Below are 24,047 nucleotides of genomic sequence, written 5' to 3' on the forward strand. Positions count from 1 at the left end.
AACAAGGTTCATCTCCCTGTAGTGCTGTAACTATTTTCGTAACTTGGTGCAGAGGTGTCGGAAGGACTAGAGGAAGACTGGAGCTGTCCTTGCGGTCACCAATTACTCTCTTCCTTCTGTGAAAACAAAGGAAAAAGTTGAAATTTGCTTTCCGTTTACCAAGGCTGGCTGCTTTCCGTGGCCCGGAGTCAATGCAGCTTGATATTCCATGCATAAAGCAGATCGTGTGAACGCTCTGGCCGAACCCTGTGAGGTCCAAATAAATGAAGTAGGGTAGAAAGGCTACTGGACAGGCAAAGGGAACACCCACCGGTACATTAATGAGCTCATTCAGATGATCTTGGCTGATCTGGCAAAGCTAAACAGATTCGGATGTGGTCAATACTTGGATGGGAGGACACCCCAAAATTCCAAGGGTGTTAGCGAGACCAGAAAACAGAGAAAATATGCCAGAAGAAGGAAGAAGGCAAGCCACTTCTGAATTGTTGCCAAGAAAGCTGGATGGACTTGTCCATTAAATCAGGCTTGACTTAAAGAAAACTTTATCTGGGCCAGTAATCACCATCACCAACAGGAAGAGTAAGTAATGCATCCTTGACCTCCTGGCCAAATCAACCAATCCACCTTAGTAAACCACCACAGAAGTTGACCCCCACTGCAAAGCTGCATGGTCAAAACCAGGTCCATAAGTTGGGCATCATATCTTGGAACAGTGCAGTCCATTAACGGACCATAACACAGCCAGAATCTGTTGAAGTACCTCTCTGAACAAGAGGCAACTTGGTCACCCAAATTAGACTTCATTGGCGTTAAAAATTTGATTTAAGGCTAATTCGCACCCTTTGGGGGAAAGCAGATTCAGTATGAAAACGGAATCCCTGGCAATGTGAGCTTGGTTTTCCCCCATCCCTAGTCCAGTATCTAAGATGCATTTTGGATTGGATGCATAAAACCTTTGCCTTGATTGTGTAAGTGAATGTCTTCTCAGGCATAACTGAGGTTTCATTATTTGTGGATTGCCTTTCTAATACTGGATTAGAAACTTCTCAAAATAATTTATGAATTGTTGCGTTTATATCTTGCTTTTTTCTCTGCAAGTTCAAGGCGCCATTCATAGTAGAAAATGTCCTAAGTTTATCCCCACAACTGCAGCCCTTGTAAGTTTGGTGGGGCTGGGAGTGAAACTCTGTAGCTGAATGAGGACTTCTCCGTGGCCTACTCGCTCCATTTCCAGTGCCTTAACTGCTACGCCACACCACCCTGGCATACTACCAACGGATCGTTAATAATAATGAAAAAATGTTTCAACCTATCCTTGTCAATATAATATCAAAAACATGATAACACGTAATAATGCAGAAATAGTAAAACAGGGTGCATAGAGCTGAACCTGCAAACATCATGCAGGAGTACTACAATCAAAACTTAATGAAAGTAATTAAAATTTAAATAAGCCTTGAACTTTTCTCTCAAAAGCACAAGAGCATGGCGGTTTTCAGTGCAAAAATAGGATTTGCCAAGTGCAAATGCAGATCAGTGACCAAGAGGAAGAGGGTGGATCAGGGATGGTGGATCTCCAAAGTGATCCCTTCATTAACATCTTCTTGGGGCCCCAGGGAAACTGTTCACACAGGTAAAGCGATGCCTTGAATTGCTGCATGCCCTGATTTATTTATATATTTGGCACATTCACGTCCAAGAGATCAACATTGACTGAAAAGCACGAGGCCAAGATTTCGTTTTCTGTTGGCGGGTTGCTGTTGGAAATCCACCTTCCCACCAGGTCCTCCCCTTGGCGAGCAGTGTGTTTATGCCGGGTCTCCAAGGCTACCTTTCCATCTCCAGTGAGAGGCCGGTTCCCCAGCGCGTCCCCGGAGGACCCAGCAGCCTTTGCACAGTCCTGCTTCTGATCATCTTGTGCCCGGAAACTGTGGGGTTAAGCCTCCCAGAAGGTGCGTGGCCAGGTACACAGGTGTTAGCTCGCAAAGCTTCTTGGCCACGTCAGTCAGTCATGGATGGAGCCAGATCAGTGGCTGTTCTGGAGCAAAGATTACAGAGATTAATGATGAGCTGCGATAAGCTGCAGCTGATGCCAGGCCCTTCCCCCTTTACACCTAATTAGCCTCATTAATGAGTCTTCTGCTCTCCACGGAGAGGGTGTTCTCCCTGGAATAGCAGGCAGAAATGCCTCTCCCAGGTAGATGTACGCTGAGCCCCCTTAATTATGGATCTCAGGTGAGGATGGCAAGAGAGTTTAACCGGAATTGTGGTTGTTTACAGTGGCGGTTACCTACCCAAGATGTTAACTCTTAAAATTCCTCGGGATGCTTTTTAAAAAGGTGTAGCATGAAACCGTGAGACAAAGCAGGTCCTTAAGACCATTTGGCCTTTGAAAAATGAGTTGTGTGTTTGTGTGTGGGTGCGCTTGCAAGGTGGAAAGAGGATTGGACTTCCTTGAAGGACCACTGAAGGGTCCAAGCTCTCTTGTTGCGTCACCACGTGGCACTCCTTGCTGGGAGTTTCAGGGCAAGGTTTTATTCCTCTTTTTCAATAGCGGCAACTCAAATGGTTGGCCACGATATGAAAGAGAAGATCTGGACAGCGTGGAGTGTCTTGACTCAGGCAAAACTGAAGAGAAGATCTGTAGCTCAGGGTCAAACTGTGGGGTCCTGGGTGCTCTCTGAGCTTGGTGGTTGGCTTGCAGATGTTTCGTTGCCCGACTAGGCAACATCTTCAACGAATGCACTGAAGGTGTTGCCTAGTCAGGCAACAAAGCATCTGCAAGCCAACCACCAAGCTCAGAGAGCACCCAGGACTCTTTAGGCAAAATTATCCAGCTGGATTCGAGTGAGAAGATTTGCTTTTCTGGGCTGTCCAAGGGAAACAGACTTCAGGGCTTTTCCAGAAAATGTTCTGCACCATGATGAAAAGCCACATGACCCATCACAGGCAGAAGAGGTCAACCTGCTTGGATAGGATTGCAATCTTTTTATCGGGTCCCTGTGGACGCCAGTCTGCCTTTCATGGGTTCTGCCTATCGATTCCTGGCTTATCCTTGCAGAGGACAAGCAAGGGGAGAAGGAATTGAGACCTTTGCAACGCGGGGAAAGTAGCTGGAGCCGTAAAACCAAGGGCCAAGGGTCACATTTTCCCAAGATGCTAAGTTCTGGGCGTGTCTCTGAGACACATGCGTCTTTTTGCCTGGGTTTGCGCAACCGACTTGGCACATGGGGTGTGTAATGAGAAGAGCAGCATTTCCAGCACAGCCTGATCCACAGACTAGGAGCTACAGACCCGGTCTTGCCGTGCGCCAGGCAACGGGTGTGCTGGGAAGTGGCGCCCTCGCATCGGAGGGCAGGACTGACGTCCAAGGGGTCCGCAAATCCAGAATGGAATGGACGGTGGCACCCATTTAGGTTTGCCAGAGCCAGGAGGCCAACTTCCTCTGCGTCTTTTGGCCTCCTGACTGGTTTCCCATCTGCTCCCTGTCAGAACGTGTTAAGAGTGCACTTGGACCGCTGCCCCAGAGTTTTGGTGCTGCGCTGGTCATGTGCTTGTCTCCACGACAACTCAGGGAGATGTGTAAACTGCCGTGCTCGGAGCCAGATGCTTCCTGGCTCATGCGATCTAATTAGACGGTCACTTCTCCCCTCCTTCCCCCTCCTGTGGGGATGGAAGGCATCGGGGTGGCTCTTCCCGTGATGGAGGTGTGAAAGGAAGCCGCCATAGTGTGGATGGCAGTGGTCACGTGGCGCCGCTCCATATTAGCACCCTTGCCAGAAAAAGCCCCTCGCAGGGACTGCGGGCCCCTGATCTGCAAAATTCGGAGACCTGCTCGAGATGCGGTGCTGAGATCTTGAAGAAGGGCGAGGTTCGCCCGGGGGGCATTTGGAGAGCAGAAGGAAACGATGGGTCTCTGTGTTTGGGGGAAAATAAAAGGGGATTCCTTGCTGGGGAGATCCCGAAAGCAGTGGCTCACACCCAGTGGAGAAACGAGAGACCACCAATCTCCCCTTCTTTTCTTTTCTTTTTTCTTTTTTTGGAGAAACATTGCTTCCCCTTCATTCTCTTTCTGGGTGCAACAAGCTTGCGGGTGGCCTTGAAAAGTTTGGGTCCAAGGGCTTCCTGATCAAAATTTCCAGCTGATTTCATTTTTCTCTCCCAATTGTGCATCCTTTGTTTTAGCTTCTGTGGCTTGGAACCCACAGCCATTTATTCTCTCCCCCTCCCCCCGTAGCGCTCAGAAAATATGAGTTGCAAGGCGGTGAAAGTCCCCTCCAGAGAACACAGTTGCTCTTTCGGCCTCCCTGGTCAGTTCTGCAGGCTTGGCAGGCCGAAGAAGATCCGTGTTGCAATCCTGGGCATGTCCAGCTGGCACACCAGGACCTGCTAGGGTTTTCATTCCGTGAAGTCTGGCCCAGAAAGTAGTTTAGCTGGACTAAAGGCTCAACGGCCACACGGCAACTCCAGGAAACGTTCACCTTGAGAGCAAAGATGTACTAAAGCTTTTAGCGGTGGCCCAGGAAGCACAGGATTCATTTCTTGGAGAAAGCTGATGTGGATCTGGCTGAATAGACACAGGTGTCCCAGAAGCCTTGCAGGGTGTATTATCCAAGTGGGAAGGCTTGGAAGATCCTGGGTCTCCTCCTGCACCTTTGTGGATCATGGGAAGGTCCGTGAATTGAAGGCAGGCTCAGTAGCCAACATTCTAAACTCTGTCGTAAGTTGTGTCTGAAAGAGAGAAGAACAGCCTGCTCAGCCCAATTAAATCCCTGAGAGCTCAGCCGCCAGCATTCGTAGCTCTTTCCACGGCCGAAATCCTTCTCTTCCCAACTGCTCTGCAGATTTCATTCCTCTTAATAGAATTTACAAGCAGAATTTATAATCCCGTCTGAGATCAGCAAACACGGGCCTGCTGCTTAAATAAATTGCGGGGGTCACTCTTCCCGGCCTTTCTCCCTGGTTGTGTGTTGCAGTTAGGTTTCCTGCACACCAAACGGAGAATTCGGTGGGGGCGTGGGCATCCTTCAAAGTGTTTTTTGAGCGTGGGGCATTTTGAATTCTTTCTCAACTTCAGTTGAAGTGTGCCAGTGTATCCTCAAGTACAGTAGTCTTCGGTTTATGACATGGGTGCTTTATGGCCTGTGAAGCACTTCTGAGTGTCGCAAAACTTTACTCCCCCCCACAGCCACATGATCGCATTTTGGGCATTTGGCAACTGGCTCCCATTTACCACCAGTTGCAGTGTCCCACGCTCATATGGTCACATTTTGTGATGTTTTTTGCCATTGTCTGGCCAGAAACACCCATTGGGGAAACTGGATTCACTTAACGACCACCATAAAATGGTCATAAAATTGGATCCGGTCACGTGGTGACTCAACTTACGACAGAAATTCCGGTCCCAGTTATGGTTGTAAGTCGAGGACTGCCTGTAGATGGGTAGTCAAATTGAGGCTCATTTCTGAGAGAAAAAGGCATCTCTTTGCAAGGGTCAAGCAAGAACCCTTATTCCTTTGGGCCCATTCCACGTAAACGTCAGCATGTTCATTCCGTTGCATTAGATCTCCTCAATAAATGCTGAGTTGTGAACATTTGTGCCAAGGTTTTCCTTTTTTTTTTTTTTTTAAGTTACTTGCTGTTTTTCTTTAATCCCGGGGCACGTCCATGAGCAAAGGATGGCTCTGGAGGAGAGCTGGAGGGCCGTTCTTTCCCCCTAAGTACCCACCCACTCCTTTTCATGCAACTGAGGGGGTCTGAGTCCTGCAAACTGGGATTCCTGCATCCCTAGGCTTTGTGCCACAGCACGTTCATCATGATGGTTCATCCAGGTTTCCACAGTCCATTGTTAGGAAGGGCACTCCCTTGAGAGCCCTGGGCAGGCGAGCCCTCCATTCACCCCCTCCCCCAATTTTCATATTTTCAGGAGGAGCCCATCACATTCTGTGAAGAAACATTTGCTTCTCACCGATCCGCCACCATGCGACAATTCTTGCAGAACGCCATCCAGCTGCAGCTTTTCAAGCAGGTACCGGGGGTTGCTAGGAACAATCACTGTTTTGCAACGTGCTGTGAAATACGGCTGGCCACTTTGTTCCCTAATTAGTGTAATTTATGGGTCAGAATGGGGTGTTTTCTGTGTGCTTTTTTCCCCCCAGGCAAGCTCATAAGCTATTTTTAAGAGCATTGTGTGTTCTTCTTCTTATATGTTCTGTGACGGACTTTGTTGGTGTGTTCTTCCTCTCTCTCTGGGTCTTCACGGCAAAGGAATCAGATAATGGGGTCCCCATCAAATGGGCCCCCAGCCTGCTGAGGACAAGGAATCAGATTGTCCTAGATGTCCCACTCAAAAAAGAAAGCAAGTTTCAGCAGATAATGCCTTTTTCTTTCTCTCTCCTGAAGTTCATTGATGGCCGTCTTGATCTTCTCAACTCTGGAGAAGGGTTCAGTGACGTTTTTGAGGAAGAGATCAACCTGGGTGAATATGCTGGTGAGAAGTCTATCCTTCGTTGGAAATGCAGATGAGATGCCACTTTTGGGTGGACCGCTCATTGCTCAAGGCCGACGTCCTAATTTTTTAAGAAGGTTAAAAGTGAAAATATTAAGGCTTTTCCCCCTCAAAATGTATGATCTGGCACTCCAGTTTTGGAATCCCAACAGTGAATTCACTTCTGGGCTCCCTGTATTGGTGAGATTTCAAGTTGCAATAAAACCAGTGGACAAGCCACAACTTTCTTTTTCAAGCGAGGGTGAGCAAGCCTGAGATTTAGCAACTCTGTTTCCTATTATCGGTGTTTTCCATATAGATTGAAATACAGAAGATAAAACAATCCTTTAATGAAGCTGATTTTTAAAAAACAAAGTACCGTTGTGTATTGATTCAGCTGAAATCAGAGTTATAGTGACCATAATTCTTAGGACAACATTGCTACTGCCAAGATAACAGGTCAGCAAGTGGGGTCAGATGCCTGCCCATCTTTTCCTCTTCCCACCATCTTGTCCTTTGACGTCCCCCCGTGAACTCTCCATCCAGACCAACATTGGGGGTAGAGAACAACAGTTGTGTTGGTGGGGAGCAAGGGGGCAGAGGGGGTACAAACAGCTCAAAAACTGCTAGGAGAATTGGAAGAACAGTTCTCCTGCCTTATTTAAAGATTCAGAAGGCACCGATGCCTCTCTCAGGAATTGTTTTAAGGCTGTTCATTGGGGTAGAAGGTGGCGGAAGTCAGTGACATTGGCATTGTGTTCGGGGAAAATTGGGAGACAGAAGGATCCAGACAAGATCTTACTTTTTGTTCTCTCTGTGGCAGGAAGTGACAAACTTTACCACCAGTGGCTGTCAACTGTTAGGGTAAGTATTCCCAGAAAGCTACAGTAGATGCTTCCTCTTCTTTTCTTTCTTGTTGGGATCCTTCAAGAGCCCACGTGTCTGCCTGCGGCCCAGGGTGCCAGACGGAGCTGGCATTCCTCAGTTGTGCTTGAAAACTGGACTTCTACCTAGGATCCGTGGCAGTATTTCTGCTTCAGAGGCTGAATAGGCCGATTCGCTGTGCCCCAGATAAAAGTTTCTGAAGAGCAGACCCAGCATAGATGCCCAGCTGGCATTTTAAATGATCTCTTTACATATTCAGGGAAGATAATAAAGGAGTAAAATCAAGTTCTTTTCTGCTAGTGCCCCAAACTTGGTTCCAGACAAAGTTTCTGAGCAGTGAAGGATGACGGCTGGGCATCCTTGATTCTTAAGGAGGCTGGAAGTGAAAATAGTTGGTTGGCTTCTCTGATATTCTGAAAGAGTGACAGAGTTTCAAGGGTTGTGCCAAAAGAAAGAAATGCTTTGAAGTAGAAGAAGGAAGGAAGGAAGGAAGGAAGGAAGGAAGGAAGGAAGGAAGGAAGGAAGGAAGGAAGGAAGGAAGGAAGGAAGGAAGGAAGGAAGGAAGGAAGGAAGGAAGGAAGGACAAAGAGAGGAAGGAAGGAAGGAAGGAAGGAAGGAAGGAAGGAAGGAAGGAAGGAAGGAAGGAAGGAAGGAAGGAAGGAAGGAAGGAAGGAAGGAAGGAAGGAAGTGTGGGTGTGGGTGTGGGTGTGGGTGTGGGTGTGAAGGGGATGCAGGCTCCCCTCCTCTATGCATGCCAGATTTTATTTATCAAAATAATGCATTATGCAGCTCAAGTCAACTTGCCTGGCCAAATAAATAAAGCACAAACTGGGCTGCTTAAGTATTCTGTCTGAGAGGTCAGAATCTTTCAGGCTTCTCTGGAGGTACCATCAGGATGCAAAGTTCAGCCCTGCGGATGAATTTTCTTGGCATTCATTCATTCTTCGCTCAGCCACAGACCTGAGAGACGGCGGCAGAAGGACTGTTTTTGGCTTGCAGAGGAAGCTAAGCCATGTTGTTAAAAAAAAAAGAACCCTACAAAGGCCCTGATCGCGAGCTTTGAAAATAAAGCAGTTCTTTCATGCTTAGCCTGATGATTGTGTAGAGCAAATGTGGCTGCCTGTGTGGTGAAATCAAACTATTAATCTGAAAACGAAGGAAAGGTTACCTGACTTTCAGAACAAAAGTATTTCCAGCCTGTTTCTTCCATCAGAGGCTATGAATGAGACCAGTCCTAGGGCCCATTGGCCATTGTGACGAGGGAATTCATTTGCTCCAAAATTCACAGACCTGCCCCGATGGCTGGTGTACAGGTAGTCCTCACTTAATGACCATTTAACGGTGGCCTGAAGTTACGATGGCCTCAGAAAAAGTGCTTTGTAACCTGTACTCACACTTACGACCGTCGCACCACCCCACGGTCATGTGATTGCAATTCGGGCACTTGGCGGTCAGTTCGCAATTACAACCAGTTGCACCATCCTACAGTCACACGATTATGATTTGCAACCTTTATTGCTGGTTTTTGGCAAAAAAAAATGTCCATTGGGGAAGCGGGATTCGCTTAACAACCATCATAAAAATGGTGGTAAAATCGGGTCCAGTCACATGGTGACTCACTTAACGACCACACCGCTTAACCAATTTCCTGGTCCCTATTATGGTCATTAAGTGAGAACTGCCTGTATTAGGAGTCAAAGCATCAGCTCTGTATCTGTATTGGCCTGATGCCTTATTCTCCCTTTGTCCCTGCAGAAAGGAAGCGGGGCCATTTTAAATACAGTGAAGACGAAGGCAAATCCCGCCATGAAGACGGTCTACAAATTTGTAAGTGTCCAAGGCTGATTGTGGGTGTGAAGGGGTGTTTCTGTGCCTTCTCTGAAAATCCATCAACTTCAGCAGCCCTGTAGGCAGTTTGTCAGCATGGCCCAAAGAGCCAGAGACAAATACCCAGCAATGATGGTTAATGGTATTTCCCTGCAATTAAGGCTTTTGCCAGGGTGACTTTAAGATCCCAAAGCTGGTATCTCCTCCCTCCCTCCTTCTCTGGTGAGCTCTGGGTGTCCGTTCAATAGCGGGCTAGGCAGCCTCTCTCCGGAGACCGCGAAGGTTGCATCCTGCTCAGGTGAGGCGAAAACTGGGCTTCTTCCCCTTGCAGAGACTGTGCAGCAGAGATAAAAAATAATTAGAGGATCAAATAAGAACCCTCGGCTTTAAAACTGGGGTATTCTCTTCCTCTCATTAAAAATTGTTTTTTTAACCTCTTGTCTCTGTATTTGTTTTTATGCCCATTATATCTTCAGCTTGATGGTCCTTTTCCCCCCCACCCCCACTCCTATCCTCAGTAATCAGAGAAGGTGGACCTCGGTGGGCTGGAAACCCTGTTGCCTCTGGAGCCAAATAGGGATTTCTCTCTTAAACTAACAATCCTGCCCCCCCCCTTTTATTTTTGTCATGCAGGCAAAAGATCATGCAAAAATGGGAATAAAGGAGGTGAAAAATCGCTTGAAGCAAAAGGTACTTGAAGTATGTATTTTAAAAAAAGAACACAGAAGCAGTGCTTGGCCAGGAAAAAAAAAAGGCATTAGGTGATCAATAGAGAGCTCTTTGGTGCTGTGTTGTTAACACACTTCAAAATGCATTACCAGCTGTCCTGGATTTTTTCCCACTGTTACGAATATTCACAGACAAAAACCAAACACATTAGGGTCTGACGTGGGATTTCTGCTCCTTTCTCCCCAAAATGGGATACGGCCGAAGTGAACGGAGGCTGCCCATTTCTGGCTTGCAAGGGTGCCGTCCAAATCCTCTTTCCCACTTTCTCCCCTGCGGGCGGGCGGGGGAAAAGTGTCTGGCTGCTGCATTGTGGCCAAAGGGAGCATGCAGACCTCGTTCTTCCCCCCGCCCCGAGGTGAAGCACATGCCCACATTTTTTGCACTTTCCAGTACCTGCTTCTCTGACAGCCCAACTTATGGGCGACATCTTACATGTTTTCCCCCACAGACATCTTTCCCCCACACAAATGAGGCTCTAATTCACATTGAATCAGATTATTTTCAGCCGCAGGGAGGCAACTCTGCATGGAGTAGAATTTGGAGAGAGACAAGCCTCAAAGATTATTTAGGCCAGAGAGATTGTTCATTGATTACAATCTCGTGTTCTGTTCTAAGAAAGTTTACTAAATTTCAAAATGCAAGTAAAACGTCCAAAGCATTGAAGAAAGGAGGAGAAACCTGAAAGTGAAGAAATAAAAAGAGACATAGAAAAAAAGAGTGACTTCCAGCCGTCTTCGGTACAGATAAAAATATAAAATTACATTTAACCTCTTACTCTATTTTTAACTAAGGTACGCATGGTTTCTTATACATGGTATTCTTATACAGTCCTAAGCATCAAATCCCAAAATCAAAACATTCCTGAAGGCTGCCAACAGGATCTTGAAATGGCAGTTGGCACGGTCCTGTTGGAGGGCACCCAAGGAGGATGACTTCCTCTCGCTGGGCAAAGCGTGCGGTTGGGGCAAATCTTCATTCACCCCCAGGGCTAGCCCAGCGTGACCAGCTTCCTTCTCTTTCCGTGTTTTGCTTCCCAGACCCTGGTTCTGCAAGGAAGGGTGCCCAATTTTGAAGCGAACCTTCATGAGCGGACTCGTTCGTTTATTGGCTGGGTTTGAATGCCGCCATATTTCCTAAGGACTCGGCCTGCCTCTCCTTCTTCAACCACAGAAAAGATGAGCTTGAACGGCTCATTTCCACACAGGGGTGATGGGCTTGTAACCCGTCCCACCTCCAGCTTTTCCGCTTCTTGACCTGGAGGTGGTGAGATGGGTTTGATTCTTTTCCTTCGATGCTTCCTTCAAACGCTCAGGCCCAGTCAGTGCCTTTCCGCCTCCATGGTCTTATCTAGCAGAGCGTTTTCCATAACTGCTCCAGCAGTGGTTGAAATGGTTCCTCAACCCAGCAGGCCCCTTCTTGGAAATGAAACTTCAGCCCCTTGCTTTCCTTTGATTCCAGTCTTCTGCTTCCTCCCTCTCGCTCTGTCAAAGCCAATGTGGCGAAGATAATATCTTGGAGCTTGGGATCCACCATGAGTTGTCTCCAAGAACAACCTTCGGTTTCCCAGGAACACCTTCAAGCCCAAGCTGGTGACACCTCCATTGCCAACCCATTCCCATTTCGCTTCTGCAGAAACAGCCCCTGATTTTAGTCATTAATTACAGGTTTTCCTTTTATAAGTGGAATTCATCCAGCAGGAAAGAAGGGGAGACTAGGGATTCTTCCCCTGCCCACCCCCAGACTGGTCGGTGTTCCCCCATCTTCTGGCTGGCTAATTTGAGGATCTAACCTTGCGGCCACTCTATATTTCTCAGCATTAACATGAAAAATGTCCCGGCTTTTGGAGCTAGTCCTTATATTTCACCTTTGAGGTTTCAACTGCCAAATAAGAGCGACTCTTCTGTATGGCAGTGGGAGAAATTTTAAAATGCACCGAAGACAGCAAAGCCTGTTCCCTTTGACTGCGCATAGCAATGATGACCCCTGGATATAATCAAGAGCCTATTTTTGCCCTCGGTTTGCTCCATCGTTGGCTTTGAATTGCAAATGGTGAATACGGAGTTGAATTCTGGAAAGGTCAGCCCAGTGTCTTGAAGGTCCTCCTCTAATTCGATCGTGGAGATTAAAGGGCGCTCCCTTCCTATCCTGTCTTCATTTGCGGGCTGGGATGTTAGAAGCGTTTGCAGGCGTTCGCCCCGCCCCGCCTCGCCCCAACTGGCCGCAGTGGATGGCTCGCAGAGGACAGCGCGGCAGCTTGATTTTAGAGGTCAAGGAAAATGGCCATGGCCGGGACATCTGCTGCTCTGCCTCCCCTGAAACCTCATGGAATGGGCCAGGTCAAGGGCAAGAGGAAAAGGAAAAGGAAAAGGACAGTCTGAATGCTCCTTTCCACCCTGCAGATGGTTGCACGTCTTCAAACAAGCTCCTGACCTATTTGCCACATCCAGTCGTGGTCCTGAAGACATCTCCCAAGGTGGTTCAGCCTCCTTTTCCAACTTATTTTTCATTCTAATCAGATCAGGCTTCCAACTTTTAGACAACACGCTCTCCCCTTCGTCTGTGGCCCTTGCTTAGTTAGCTGGGTTTTGCAAAGAGAAGATGGAGGTGTCCTGTTTATGCAGAGTTTCTTCCTGGGGGGGGGGGGGTTCCTCCTCCTCCTCTTCCTCTTCCTCTTCTTCCAACTTAATTTTCTATGACACATTTTTTGTCCCTCTTGGAGAACCTTGGCTCAGTTGGCTGAATCTGAAAAGATCGTTTGCTTTTCTGTCTGGAACAAGGTCCATCCAAGTTTTGTTGTGTTGGACCAGAGGGCTTTAGGTCATCCTGTGCCCAAAAGAATGCTTTCTAATTGGCTATCATCTTACGGGTCTCATTAGAGTATTTGAGCCAGAGTAGAACTTGAGGGGCATGTCAGAGGTCACCCATCAAAGCGGCTGGCCTTGAGGTCACATATGCGTACAGTCCTGTCTCTATATTTACCAAGCATTCATCCCTTGACATTGTCACGAAGAAGTTTAAAGGAGGCTCCCTGCACAGCCGGCTTTGTTGCACAGCGGACCGCTGAAGCCTTTCCCTTATTTCTAATCTTTGAGGACATCGTGTGTCTGCCGTCTCTGCTCCTCAACTTCGCTGTATCTAGCGTGTTTCATTACACAACGTCCCACATGCATTCCATCGATCCTGCGCACAAGCCACCAGCTCTCGTAGAACCACCTGGCTTTTAACCCATTGATTAATTACATATAAACACAGCTACATGTTTCAGTGAAACTGCAGAAGCCGTGACCAGCATCCTGAATAGACCCTTCACTGAATATTATACCTTGAGTCAAATTTGGAAAAAATAAGTCATTCCTGGTTACAATTGCCCATGAGATCTGAGATGGCTTCCAGAATAAAGAAGAGAAGAACTCGACGCTGTCCATGCACAATGCCCACAAGTTGGTTCCTTAAGTCGCCAGAAAGAAAAAAAGAGGTTGTGAACAACAGCTTGCTGTGTGGGGACCCCAGAAAAAGCAAATCTGGTGCGATCAGGCAGGACTAGCTAGATTGGTAAGTAGCCTGACCAGGTTCAGTGAGGTCCGAGTTCAACCAGACAATATATTGGCAGCCTCTAGAGTTTGGGGAGATGTTCAGATGCAGCTTTCAACTAGACTTGGGAACAAGTTAGAATGAAGAGCTGCCGTTTTAGTTTTCCCTTTCAGCAGATTTGGCATGGAGGTGCAGGAGGAAGTGGGCACATCCATAAGGCCTTTTGAGCAGATGTGTTTTGGGGAAGCAAGCGGGGTACATAAACAACCAAGAGCAAAGCTGAGATACAGGCGGCCAGTTGATATGCCCATCTACTTCAAACTAAACATTCTGCACTCGTATCTCCTAAGAAGGATTTAATTTTTCTCGGCCTCTAGCACTGGTCTTCTAAGAGCATCCTTCCAACATGTAGCCTGATACTTCTGGCCTTGGCTTTATATTCCATGTTCCCCCTAAGGTGTCCACCTGCATGTTAAGAACCTTCCCTGGACCCTCCTTCTGGCCATAGCTAAATGGAGATAGTCTAAGTTGCCTGCTGATAAAGAATGGCACCTCCAGATTGCCTTCTTATTTGCTCTTACTTTCCATAGACAGGTCATAATTGGGTTGGTGGTCCAATTCTGTTGGAATCATTAAAGGTCATAACATTTAATCCTCCCTCTTCATTAGGGATCTTACTGGGGCAAAGTCTTCTTCACTTCATCTCCAGTTTAGCCTCATAGCCACCTGAGTAAATTTGGTGGATCTCCCCAGCCCTAATCAAGCACAAGAAACTGGGGGTTTATTAATAATATTCCAGCCTCACAATTCATTTCACAATTCAAATCAGTTCTTTTGACTTTCACCTACTTTGTTATGGTGGTGTTTCTTCACTGGGGTTGAAATTAGCCAAGTGTAACATTCTAACTGTTTGGTTTTTATCTGTCTACCTTGGAGGACCATAGTGGACCTCTGCATCGTTTAATTATATGGTGGTGAGATTTGATATATCAGGAACTCTTGATATGCTAATGTTTTTAATTGTTTTTTAATTGTTGTCATTCCTGACTTCAAAACCATACCCTTCTCTTTATCCCCAAGTACCTCCTTTGTACCCCTCACCCTTAAAATCAAGGGTGTTCCTGGCAATGTGATCCACCTTTTCCTTCCATGCAGGACATCAGTGAAAATGGCTGTCCCACCATGCCTGAAGACTCCATCCCAAGGACAGCCCCATCTCCCCTGCCTGAAAAGAGAGACCCCAAACTCCGAGATGACAGGCGACCAATCACTGATCACTTTGGCCTGGTAAGCTGTGGAGGTGGCTTGAAACTTCCTCTATAGCAGGACTGTCTTCTCCAGCAAGCCATGCTGGTTGGGGTCATGGAGCCCCATTGCAGCTTCCAGGACCTCATCTATGCTCTGGAAGCACTCCTGTTTTGTGCTGGTGAATTTAGAAGACAGAAATGACCCAATTTTAGTAGGGTGATTGGTTTTTTGGTTTTTTGCTTGATTGGGGTGGGGGATAAAGCCCAGGAAAACAGTGCAAGGCCATTTGCCATTCTCAGTCTTAACTCCACCCCTCACTCCCAATATTGAGTGGAGAAGACCCCAAAAGTTTTGGTCCCACCTCTTCTGGTGACTCCACTGGAAGGCCCTTTGCAGCTGTCAGAACGATGGGCTATGTGGCCTATCCTGGTTTCCTATTTCTCTACCCAGGGTAGAGGCACACCTTAAAAGGAAGCCACTGTGGGTCTCTGCTAACACCCCACAGTTCTCTGGTTGCCAAGGGAAGAATTCATGAGAGATCTGAGTGGGCCAACGCTCACCGTCAGAGCCCCTGCAAGCCACCACAAAGAAACCGAAAGGTTCAGCGGTGCACAGCACCTTCCAATGCACCTAAGGGGCGCATGGTGGAATCAGGAGCTGCGGTCTGAAGTCTTGGAGGTCTACCTTGCCCATGAGATATTTCCAAGGGTCTTCTTGCATCTCTGAGTGCTCATCTCCCCTCCTGCAGGGAAGCACCCCCCGGCTTCCAGTCCTGGGTTCTCACTTCCCTCTGCCCCTGTTTCAGGTGTCGTCTGTTCCCTGGCCCAGTCATAGTGTCAGCCGCCAGGATCTTAGGATAATAAGCACCGCAGCACCCTTTGAGCAGAAAAAGCAATGAACAGAGGTTGGAAAATCAATTAATGGCTCTTTAATAGCCTGCTTCATATTTCTGTATTGACTCTCCTGTTCTGCAAGCTGGTTATTTTTATTACGGGCTCCGGCAATACATTTGTGAAAACCAGCCAGGACTGGAGTGACTAATAATTACAAAAAGAAAAATGGATTTAACTTTCCAAGTGCTGCTTTTGGTAGGCTGAGGCAGGGTGGAGGGGAGGAGAGGAGGATGTTGTCAGCAGCTTTGCCAGTCCTGATTTTAGTCTTCTTTTGGTGACTCTTTAATCTGTGGAGTGAAATGTGGAAAGGACGGAGGTGAACGAACAAGCACTTTCTTGGAGAGGAAGGAGAATGGATTCAAACTGCAGGGGGAAGTTGGAAGGCCACTCTTGGTAATATTCGAAAATGTTGCATTTTTAAAATAGCAGTCCTATGTATTACCAACTTAAGGGGCTGTCTTTATTCATAGGAATGCACACACAGGCTTCATTCTGGTGGCTATTCGGTTGATACATATGCCGGGCCATCTTTTGCTGAGGCAGGCTTGTCTGTCTCCATCCCAGGAGCCAGTCCTTTCTCTCCAAGAAATGCATGTGGTAAACAACCATCGTCATGGGCGTTTGCAGCAAAAATGCCTCTGGAAGGTTCTGGGAGTGAGATGTCACCTTGGGCATAGACTGGCATGAGGGCAGACCCAGTTTTTAAACCATGAGCCTGAAAGAGGCGCACTGGATTCCTCCTTTCACTCCTTCATATGGCGAATGAAGGGACATCCAGGTGAGATCAGCTTTCCTTGCACCGATGGTTATGGGGCCCACGTCTTCTGCTCTTTCTGCCACTCCCAAGATGGCAAGATGCAGCAGGAGCTGAAGCCGATTCCTGTCCCCCCAAATTCACGGATCTGATGGCGGTCGAGACCCCCAGTTTCGGCCCTGCCGACTCCTTGCAGCGGCTGCTGCAAGCTTGCAGCCCACCAGCCCCAGCAGAGCTCCTTAATTGAGATGTGCTGTCAGAGTGACAAACACATTTGCATACAGCCTATTTATTTTGTCGGAGAAGTCCACCGGCTGCTGTTGGTGGAACATCCTTAATCAGCTCGCTGAAAGTCAGCCGGCAGCTCGCTCCGGCTGTCCGAGACGAGGCGCTTTTCTTCATTAAGTGACAGATTAGCTGAAGGGGACAAGGAGGGGGGTGTTGCCGAGCCTAACTGCAACATTTAATTTTAACTCATTAGGGCTCACCCAACTGGAGTTGGCAGTTGGTCATGGGTGTCTTGCTCCCCACACGTCACAGTCATTAATCTGCTCACAAAGAGGCCAGATCCAGCTAAACCGCCTGCCGGCTGAAGCAGCCACAGCGCAAACACCTTTCGGCTGTGCTGAATTGACTCCCCCCCCCAACTCAGTGTGGCTGGGAAGTCTTCTCCCAATTTTGCCCCGCATTCACAGGCAACCTGCCAAGCGAGGGCGTCGCATTCGGAAAGCAATGAGCTGCCTCGGTTCCTGACGGGTCAGTTGTGGCTTTGTGCTGTAATGATAAAAGAGTGGAGAGGCCCCTGTTTGTGGGTCTCCCTGTTCTGCTTAGGCTGAGCTGAATCCCTTTTGTAATTCTTGATCCCTCCTAAGCACGGAGCGTTCCAGGAAACTCATTCCTGCTTAAAACGGTTCTCTTTTCTTGCATCGCGGCCCACTCTGGATGTTGGATGCTGCTCATTCTTTCCTCAAATGCATAATCCTGGGTACCCCAACTGAAAACCAGGGAAGAGTTGGAATTCCAGACTATGAATGACACATAGAAAACCTGCTGGTGGTTAAGCAAACTCCCCATTGAAAGCAATTGCCTATTTACGTCTTACGGTTCTGTGTTTCAGTTCAAGGAGGCAGGAGAGCATTTTCTGCCTAAGCATTTTGAATCTGCCCGTTCCGATTCTCTTTTCTGATTTAACTGTTTCGGGGAGACCTTTCGTGCAACAGGCCTAGAGCTGTGCACTCCTGGTTCATAGCCAGTGAATCAGAGGAAAAATTAATCTCTTACCGTTCTTTTTTTTTTTTTTAAGAAAATTGAGGCAGTTTATCAGAGATTTCTCCTCTCTAGTGTGATTATCAGTAGAGCAATCGATCGTTAAAATATTTAATGACCGAAGGTGTGAGGTAAAAAAAGGTTCTACCAAAACATCGCTTTTAGGGGGAGAAGCCTTGGGGTGGTCATTTCTCCCTCATATGGGTGCTGATGGGCGCCTGGGATTCGTGGAAGCTCATAGAGACTCTTCTGCAGAAAGGAAAAACAGCTTTTTCGTGGCTAGTTTGTAGAAACGGTCCAGGGGTCCTTGGATGATCTTTGTATTGATTGATTGATTGACTGTAACGTTTACCCCCGGCTCCCTTCCGGGAAGTCATGGTGGTGCAGAGAGGGATCTATATCACTCTCTTATACTTCCAATCTCAGCCTAAGTCAGGGGGATGTAGAAGAATTGAATGGATTCTTTCCAGAATCCTTGCCTTCCAGGGGACTTGTCTTCTCCTGGACAAGTTGGCTGCTTGAAGAAGGCAGAACTGGGGAGGAGCTGGGCCTCCGCAGGGACTCCTCCAGAAGCCAGGAGAACTTCATCTGCTGTCCATAAGTGTCCAGATTTCTCCTAGCCTCTTCTCTCCCTGGTCCCATTTCTTGTAGGTTTCCATCTGCTGTTTCTATTGCACTGACTGGGTTGTGCTGGGAAGCTCACCCTAGATTCCTGTGGTTGCTAAGTTCGCATAGCCGAGAGCGCAACATACTAATGTATTTCTAGAAGGGTTGTTTGCAGCCCTCAATGCTGGAAGCATATTTTACATGCTCGCACAAGCCTCAGGAGAGAGGCCGTTCTTCCCTCCAGACAATCAAACACACGGCTGTTGGTATTCTTCTTACAGCAGCCAGCCGGCTTGGGTTGTGTAGATACGGATTGCAACTTTGAGCTGAGGAACTGGCCCCACAAGGGGAAGCATTGAGGGTGACCGATTTTTTTTTTTTTTAAAAAGAAGTTAAAGTTTTAAAAACCCGGCCCAGCTTTGTGCCTTTTGCTTAACACACGCTGGGTGAATCCTCTGCGTTTTCAGCAAGAAATGTATGCAGTTGGTTCTCTGCTGACAGTGTCCTTGAGGATTTGACAGTGAAATTTTCCAGCAGTTCGTTAGGATCCTGGCGCTGTCTAACAAGGCAGCCGAGCTGCTGGTTCCTACGACTCCTGTTTGTTCTCCGAGGGCTGGGGGCCGCTGCAGTAAGCGCATCGACCAGGGCTGATCATTACAAGGGCATGCGCTACCATGAATAAAAATGTCACACGCACTCCTCCCGTCTCACAGCAGTACAAAATGTCAGCTCTGTCAAACACACATTGCAGGGAGCACTGAGCAGTTGGTACAAATTGGAAAGCCGAATATTCCCCCGGCTTTCTGATATTCTTCATTTGAAGCAGAAGAAAAACAGTTGTTAACCTATTAGCTGTGATTTTAAATTCCGCCGAAGCGAAGGATGGACAGGTTTCCTTGCACACTCGGGGCTGAGCCTCTTCTGGCACCCCAAGTTCTGGGGGAGCCACCTCCCCGCTTTGTCTCAGAGGGTCTCACGGAGGGACGTTCCCGCGGGGGGCCAATTTTCCTCGTTGCAGCTCTGCCACAGTGTTTGGGGAGCTTGCAAAGACTCTCCCTGCAGACTTGCAGCCTGGTTTTTCTCGCAAAGGAAGCAAACTCGGGCCCTGCTCCCGTTACACCTCAGTTTGCACTTCGGAGGAACAGTAGAGGCAAAAATGTTTAAATAATTGCGTTGTCCTGAGTTGGCTTTTCAAAAATTGTCCGCGCAGCTCAGTAAGAGGGTCTTGAAGCCACCTCCGTCCTTCTCACCTCAGAAAGAACCCCTTGGAGAGAGCTGAGCCCAGACAGCAAAGAAGGGTCAAGATCCAGGCTAAACATCGTGTGAGGAAACCCACGCAGCACCATAATGCTGCTATGGCCATTCTTAACAGAGGATTCAAGGGCTCCTGAGTCAGCCGGTGCAATAACTCACCCAGGTTGTGGTGGTCGAGAACCCAACATTCATCCCTGGACTTCTTGTGTGGATTTCTGATCCTGTGTTCCAGGTGTCTCCTGCAGCTTGCGTGGCTGCGTGTTTTGCATGCCATGCGTTACCCAGTCCATGAACCAGCTCATGTGCTGGACGCATCCTTCTCCTCCGGGGGCCTGAATCAGTCCCCAGAAGCCACTCAGAACAGCAGTCCATTAAAAGAGCTGCTTAAGATGTCGCTTAATAATTCTTCCCCTCCTGCGCCTCTGCGGCTGGTCCTTTAACCACAGGCCTGCTGCAGTAATTTAAGCCACCTTCGCCAGCTCCGGTTTGGCCGTCCACGGCGTTCTCGATGCAGCGCAGGTAATTAAGCTGATGTTCTACCACAGCTTCCCTTCCTGACCTTTTGGAAACAATGTGTTTTGCTGCATCAACAAATTAACTGCAAATCAGATGCTGGTTTCCATAGAATGTTCATGTCTTGCGAATCTGTTTTTGAGCATGAGAGGGGGAAAGTTCCAGAATTCAGAGAAGATGCCCCCGGGTACCACCCTTGCCTTTTTCTCTCTTTCATTACCTATTTTGGCAGATAAATAGGAGGGCTTCTCACCTGCTGTTGAGCCAGGGGGGCACCAAACTCACAACAATGACTGCAAACAAATGCAGGGACATTTAGAGACATCCAGACCGAGGCCCTATATTTATCCGAGGATGGAAGTTTTGAGCGGTTACACCATGCAAAAAGGAGTTTGGTGTTTAATGCAGGGTCCGGCACCCAGAGAAACGGAGAAAAAGCAGGCATTTCACCCTTAGCTTCACCAAGAGAAACCTAGGAGAGAAAGTGACATTCCAAGATCAACAAGTGTGTCTCTTTTTGACTTGTGAGCTGAAGTAGGTAAAAATGCATTTGGTGTTTCTTGAGGACCGTGTGGTATATACTAATGGGTTTGTATCTGTTGTTTAATGGTAAACACCTATTTGCATAAAATAGGATGGAGGAAGACCAATGCAACTGTACAACAAGATGTGAAAGGGGAAAGTCCCCTGTGCCAGCACCGAGTCATGTCTGACCCTTTGGGGGGACGCCGCTTTTGCGACGTTTTCTTGGCAGACTATAGAGCGGGGTGGTTCGCCATTGCCTTCCCCAGTCGTCACCTTCCTCAGCAAGCCGGGTGCTCCTTCTACCGACCTCGGAAGGATGGAGGGCTGAGTCGACCTGAGCCGGCCACCCGAGAATCCAGCTTCCGCTGGGATCGAACTCAGGCCGCGGGGCATTTTTGGTTGCAATACTGTCGCCTGCCACTCTGCGCCACAGGAGGCTCGTTACAACAAGATGTAGGTCTGCATTTTTAAGAAACAAAGAAATGGAGGTGTGTCCACAAGAAGGATGTTCAAGATGGCTGACACTTTGCACTTCAGTAATGCAGCATTAGGACCAGACTGCTCAACTCCAGCATCCTGTTTTCATTGACTAGGGGGTGCCAAAAGGGTTGTGCTCTCTCCTGAGGTTGCCCCAAGGCTGCTGCCCCACAGGAATTGGCATTGAACAGCAGTATTCTCTTCCTCCACTTTTCTCTGACTATCAAAAAAGATCCTGAAATAGACTTCATAAAAATGTAGGGATGAGCCATGTCTCCTTCACTCCCCTCCTTCTCTACAGCTGCTAAGCCCACCAAGGGGTCCCTGCCCTCACAGGGGGTTGGCTTCAGTAAGTTGGGGTGTGCTGGAAGGTCGAGGGTGTGCTGTTTTGGGGTGATGGCTGCTCCCGAGGGCTAATGACTGAAGTTTCCACTTTGCTGCAGCCAAGCGCCCGACCGGTGAGACCACCACCTCCCAAGATCCATCGCTCCACCAGGCCCGTGAGTAAATGGCCATTTGCCTGTCTCTAACTCTGCGTGCTCCTTAATCTCACTAAATACTGCTGGTTGGGCTTTGGCAAACTCACATGAAGCAGAACATGGACAATGGCCTTCTTCCTGGTCAAGTAGGTCCTAGACTCTGCTTTTCTTCATCGGAGCGTCCTCTTACTCCTGTGGGTCTTTTGACATCTTTCCCCCATTCTGGATTGTTCTTTTCCGCAAAAGTTCCTCCAGGCTCAGCAATTTTGGCTAGTTGGCTTTCAAAGTCTTCCCCAACTTAAAACATCTTTACCAGCTAGGATTTGTTGCAAGAAGAAGATACTCTTGATAGAAGGGGCCTTAGGTTGACCGTGTTGCCTTTGTTCTTTATTTTGATCAGACCGTAGCCAGGCACCAATGCCTGTTTTAGTCCCCAGCGTCTCTAGATTGGGGTAAGCATTCCCTTCCTGGTGCCAGTCAGAGTATTGAGCAACCAGAGAAGATGGTCATGCTCAATTTAAAGCAATTAACTCTGTTCTTTTCACACCCATTGCTGAAGGGTACAACCCATTGGGACCCGGTTTAACTGATGGGGAGTTACTTGAAAGATGTCTCACAGAGAGGCACTGACTGGCTAACATCTGTGGCAACATCTGTAGCTGCTGGAGACTTGCCAAGTCCCCATGATGGTTTCCCTCTCGGCTGCTATTCACAGGACCTGAAATTAGGTGCTGCCCAGGGCCCACCTTGGGACAGGGCCACAAAATTTGCCTTCTTTTACCTCCGTAATGCCATGCCCCAGGGCAGCTATTCCCAACCTGGTGCCCTCCAGATACGTTGGAACAACAGGGCCCCAAATTATAAGCGTTATCGTCCCAGCACATCTGGAGAGGGCAGCAAGCCAGAAGAGATTTCCACAAAGACTCAAAAGCGAGAGAGAGTGAACAGATGAGATGGTAACGAAGTCCTGAAGAAGGCTGCGTTAATTATTCCTAGAACTGAACGCAACCCTGTCTTTAAAAAATATTCATTATAACATTTGTCCAAGATCTTCACTGGGCAAATTCCCCCCTTCCCAGAATCTTCTTCTTTTTTGACTTGTTCTCTTTGCCGAGAGAGGGAACCGGAACCCAACTTCTTTCTTTCCATAATCTGAGTCCTTCCGTAAAAGCGAGATGGAGGAAAAACACAAGCTGCTGATCTAGCCAGCTGTGAGTAGTGCGGGAAGTTTCGTGTCTCTCGGCTCCCTCGCACTCTGCAATCCTTGGCTCCTGCGTTGGGCCGCTTGCTCTTAACTTCCCACGTTCATTTGCCAAGTTCCAGCGACGAGCGCATGCCTGTTTAACAGTGGGCGTTTTTAGCTTTGTGAGTCATTGTTACAGATTTACACATTGACAGTTTCCCTTCCTACCTGTGTCTAAGGTGGCGCTGATCGCTTCTGTCTCTGCTCTTCAGAACCTTTTGGATTCACTACCCCAAACACCAATTTCCTCTCTGCTTTATCTCGCTCTAACAACAACAAAAGAAACTTGCATCGCACTTGCCTTGTTTTCCACCCAGCAGATCTCCCTCAAGCGATTTTGTTTTCCAGATAAAATGTTCTTGAGTGACCTTGCTCCGAGTTGTGCTGAAGTCTGCTTTATCAAGCTGGTTTCGAGTCTCAGCTCTGGCGCACTAGTCGTCCTGACGTGTGATGGGTCACTTGACCTTGTATTCAACAGGGTGGCTCAAACGGTTAGGAGAGAGCCCTGGAATGGGGGTAGGGGCTGTTCTAGCTAGTTGCTTGGGTTAATCGAGTTTCCCGATCGCTTCAGTCCACGTGGGCGTCCTTGTTTCTGAAAATGGACCAAACTGGAACCAAGATCTAGGTGGCCCTCAACCCTCCCAGAGGTTCTATTCCAGCCATCATGGATAATGAAACTGCAGATAACTGTGCTTTTTCTAGTCTTCTGTGGCTTCATTATCCACGGTGGCTAATGTGTTGCCAATGCAGCATTCTACCGTTTTCTGATCTTAGGAACTGCAGGTACGGAAACGGTGAGGAACAGGACCACAAAGAAAAAGAACAACCTGTTCTGCGCTAGTGAGTCACCTGTTCATACTCTGGCATGCGGTTTTATGCGGTCTGAGACCATGCAGAGAGGAGGGATGGAAGAACCTGTGAAAAGGGGAGCCTCTCTGTCGCCGGGCCCGGCGGTCTCTGTTGCCAGCTCAGAAGCACAGCTACGGGTTGCTTGCAGAATCTCAGTGTAGCTTTTTTTTCAGTGGGGGGTGCAGATACCTGTCGTGAAGTTCATTTGATGGTGTCAGATTCCATGTTGTGTGTGTGTCTGTCACTGATTCTCAAGATACATATATTCATTCACGCGATTAGGCAGAGTGTCACTCTTGCCCCTGTGATATCTGCCTTTCCCCGTCCAGGGATGGGAAATTTGTTTCATTCTCAAAAATAAACTGGCCCCACCTTTCCACCCGGCTCTACCCAAAGGCAGTTCGCTAGACATAAAGAAGTTTGGCCCCTTTCCTTGTTTATCTACAAAGAAAAAGCAAGGTTTAGCAGAAACAAAATGGCA

At 48.0% G+C, this 24,047-nt stretch overlaps 1 protein-coding gene across 7 annotated transcripts in view; it reads left to right on the forward strand.

Annotated features, from left to right (window-relative positions):
• Positions 1 to 24,047, forward strand: part of DENND1A (DENN domain containing 1A) — a 150,583-nt gene that overhangs the window by 112,204 nt on the left and 14,332 nt on the right. For 2 of the 7 annotated variants that reach the window (XM_063316385.1, XM_063316379.1), the window contains exons 14-20: positions 5,927 to 6,028; positions 6,403 to 6,490; positions 7,311 to 7,351; positions 9,128 to 9,199; positions 9,833 to 9,889; positions 14,615 to 14,746; positions 21,439 to 21,495. In XM_063316385.1, the coding sequence (XP_063172455.1) occupies positions 5,927 to 6,028; positions 6,403 to 6,490; positions 7,311 to 7,351; positions 9,128 to 9,199; positions 9,833 to 9,889; positions 14,615 to 14,746; positions 21,439 to 21,495 (549 nt within the window). Of the gene's footprint in view, positions 1 to 5,926; positions 6,029 to 6,402; positions 6,491 to 7,310; positions 7,352 to 9,127; positions 9,200 to 9,832; positions 9,899 to 14,614; positions 14,747 to 16,835; positions 17,013 to 21,438; positions 21,496 to 24,047 lie in introns of those variants that run through there. The other 5 variants (XM_063316381.1, XM_063316384.1, XM_063316378.1 and 2 more) reach the window with 4 other exon arrangements.

This window comes from Candoia aspera, chromosome 16, assembly GCF_035149785.1.
Source record: "Candoia aspera isolate rCanAsp1 chromosome 16, rCanAsp1.hap2, whole genome shotgun sequence".
NCBI classification, from domain to species: domain Eukaryota; kingdom Metazoa; phylum Chordata; class Lepidosauria; order Squamata; family Boidae; genus Candoia; species Candoia aspera.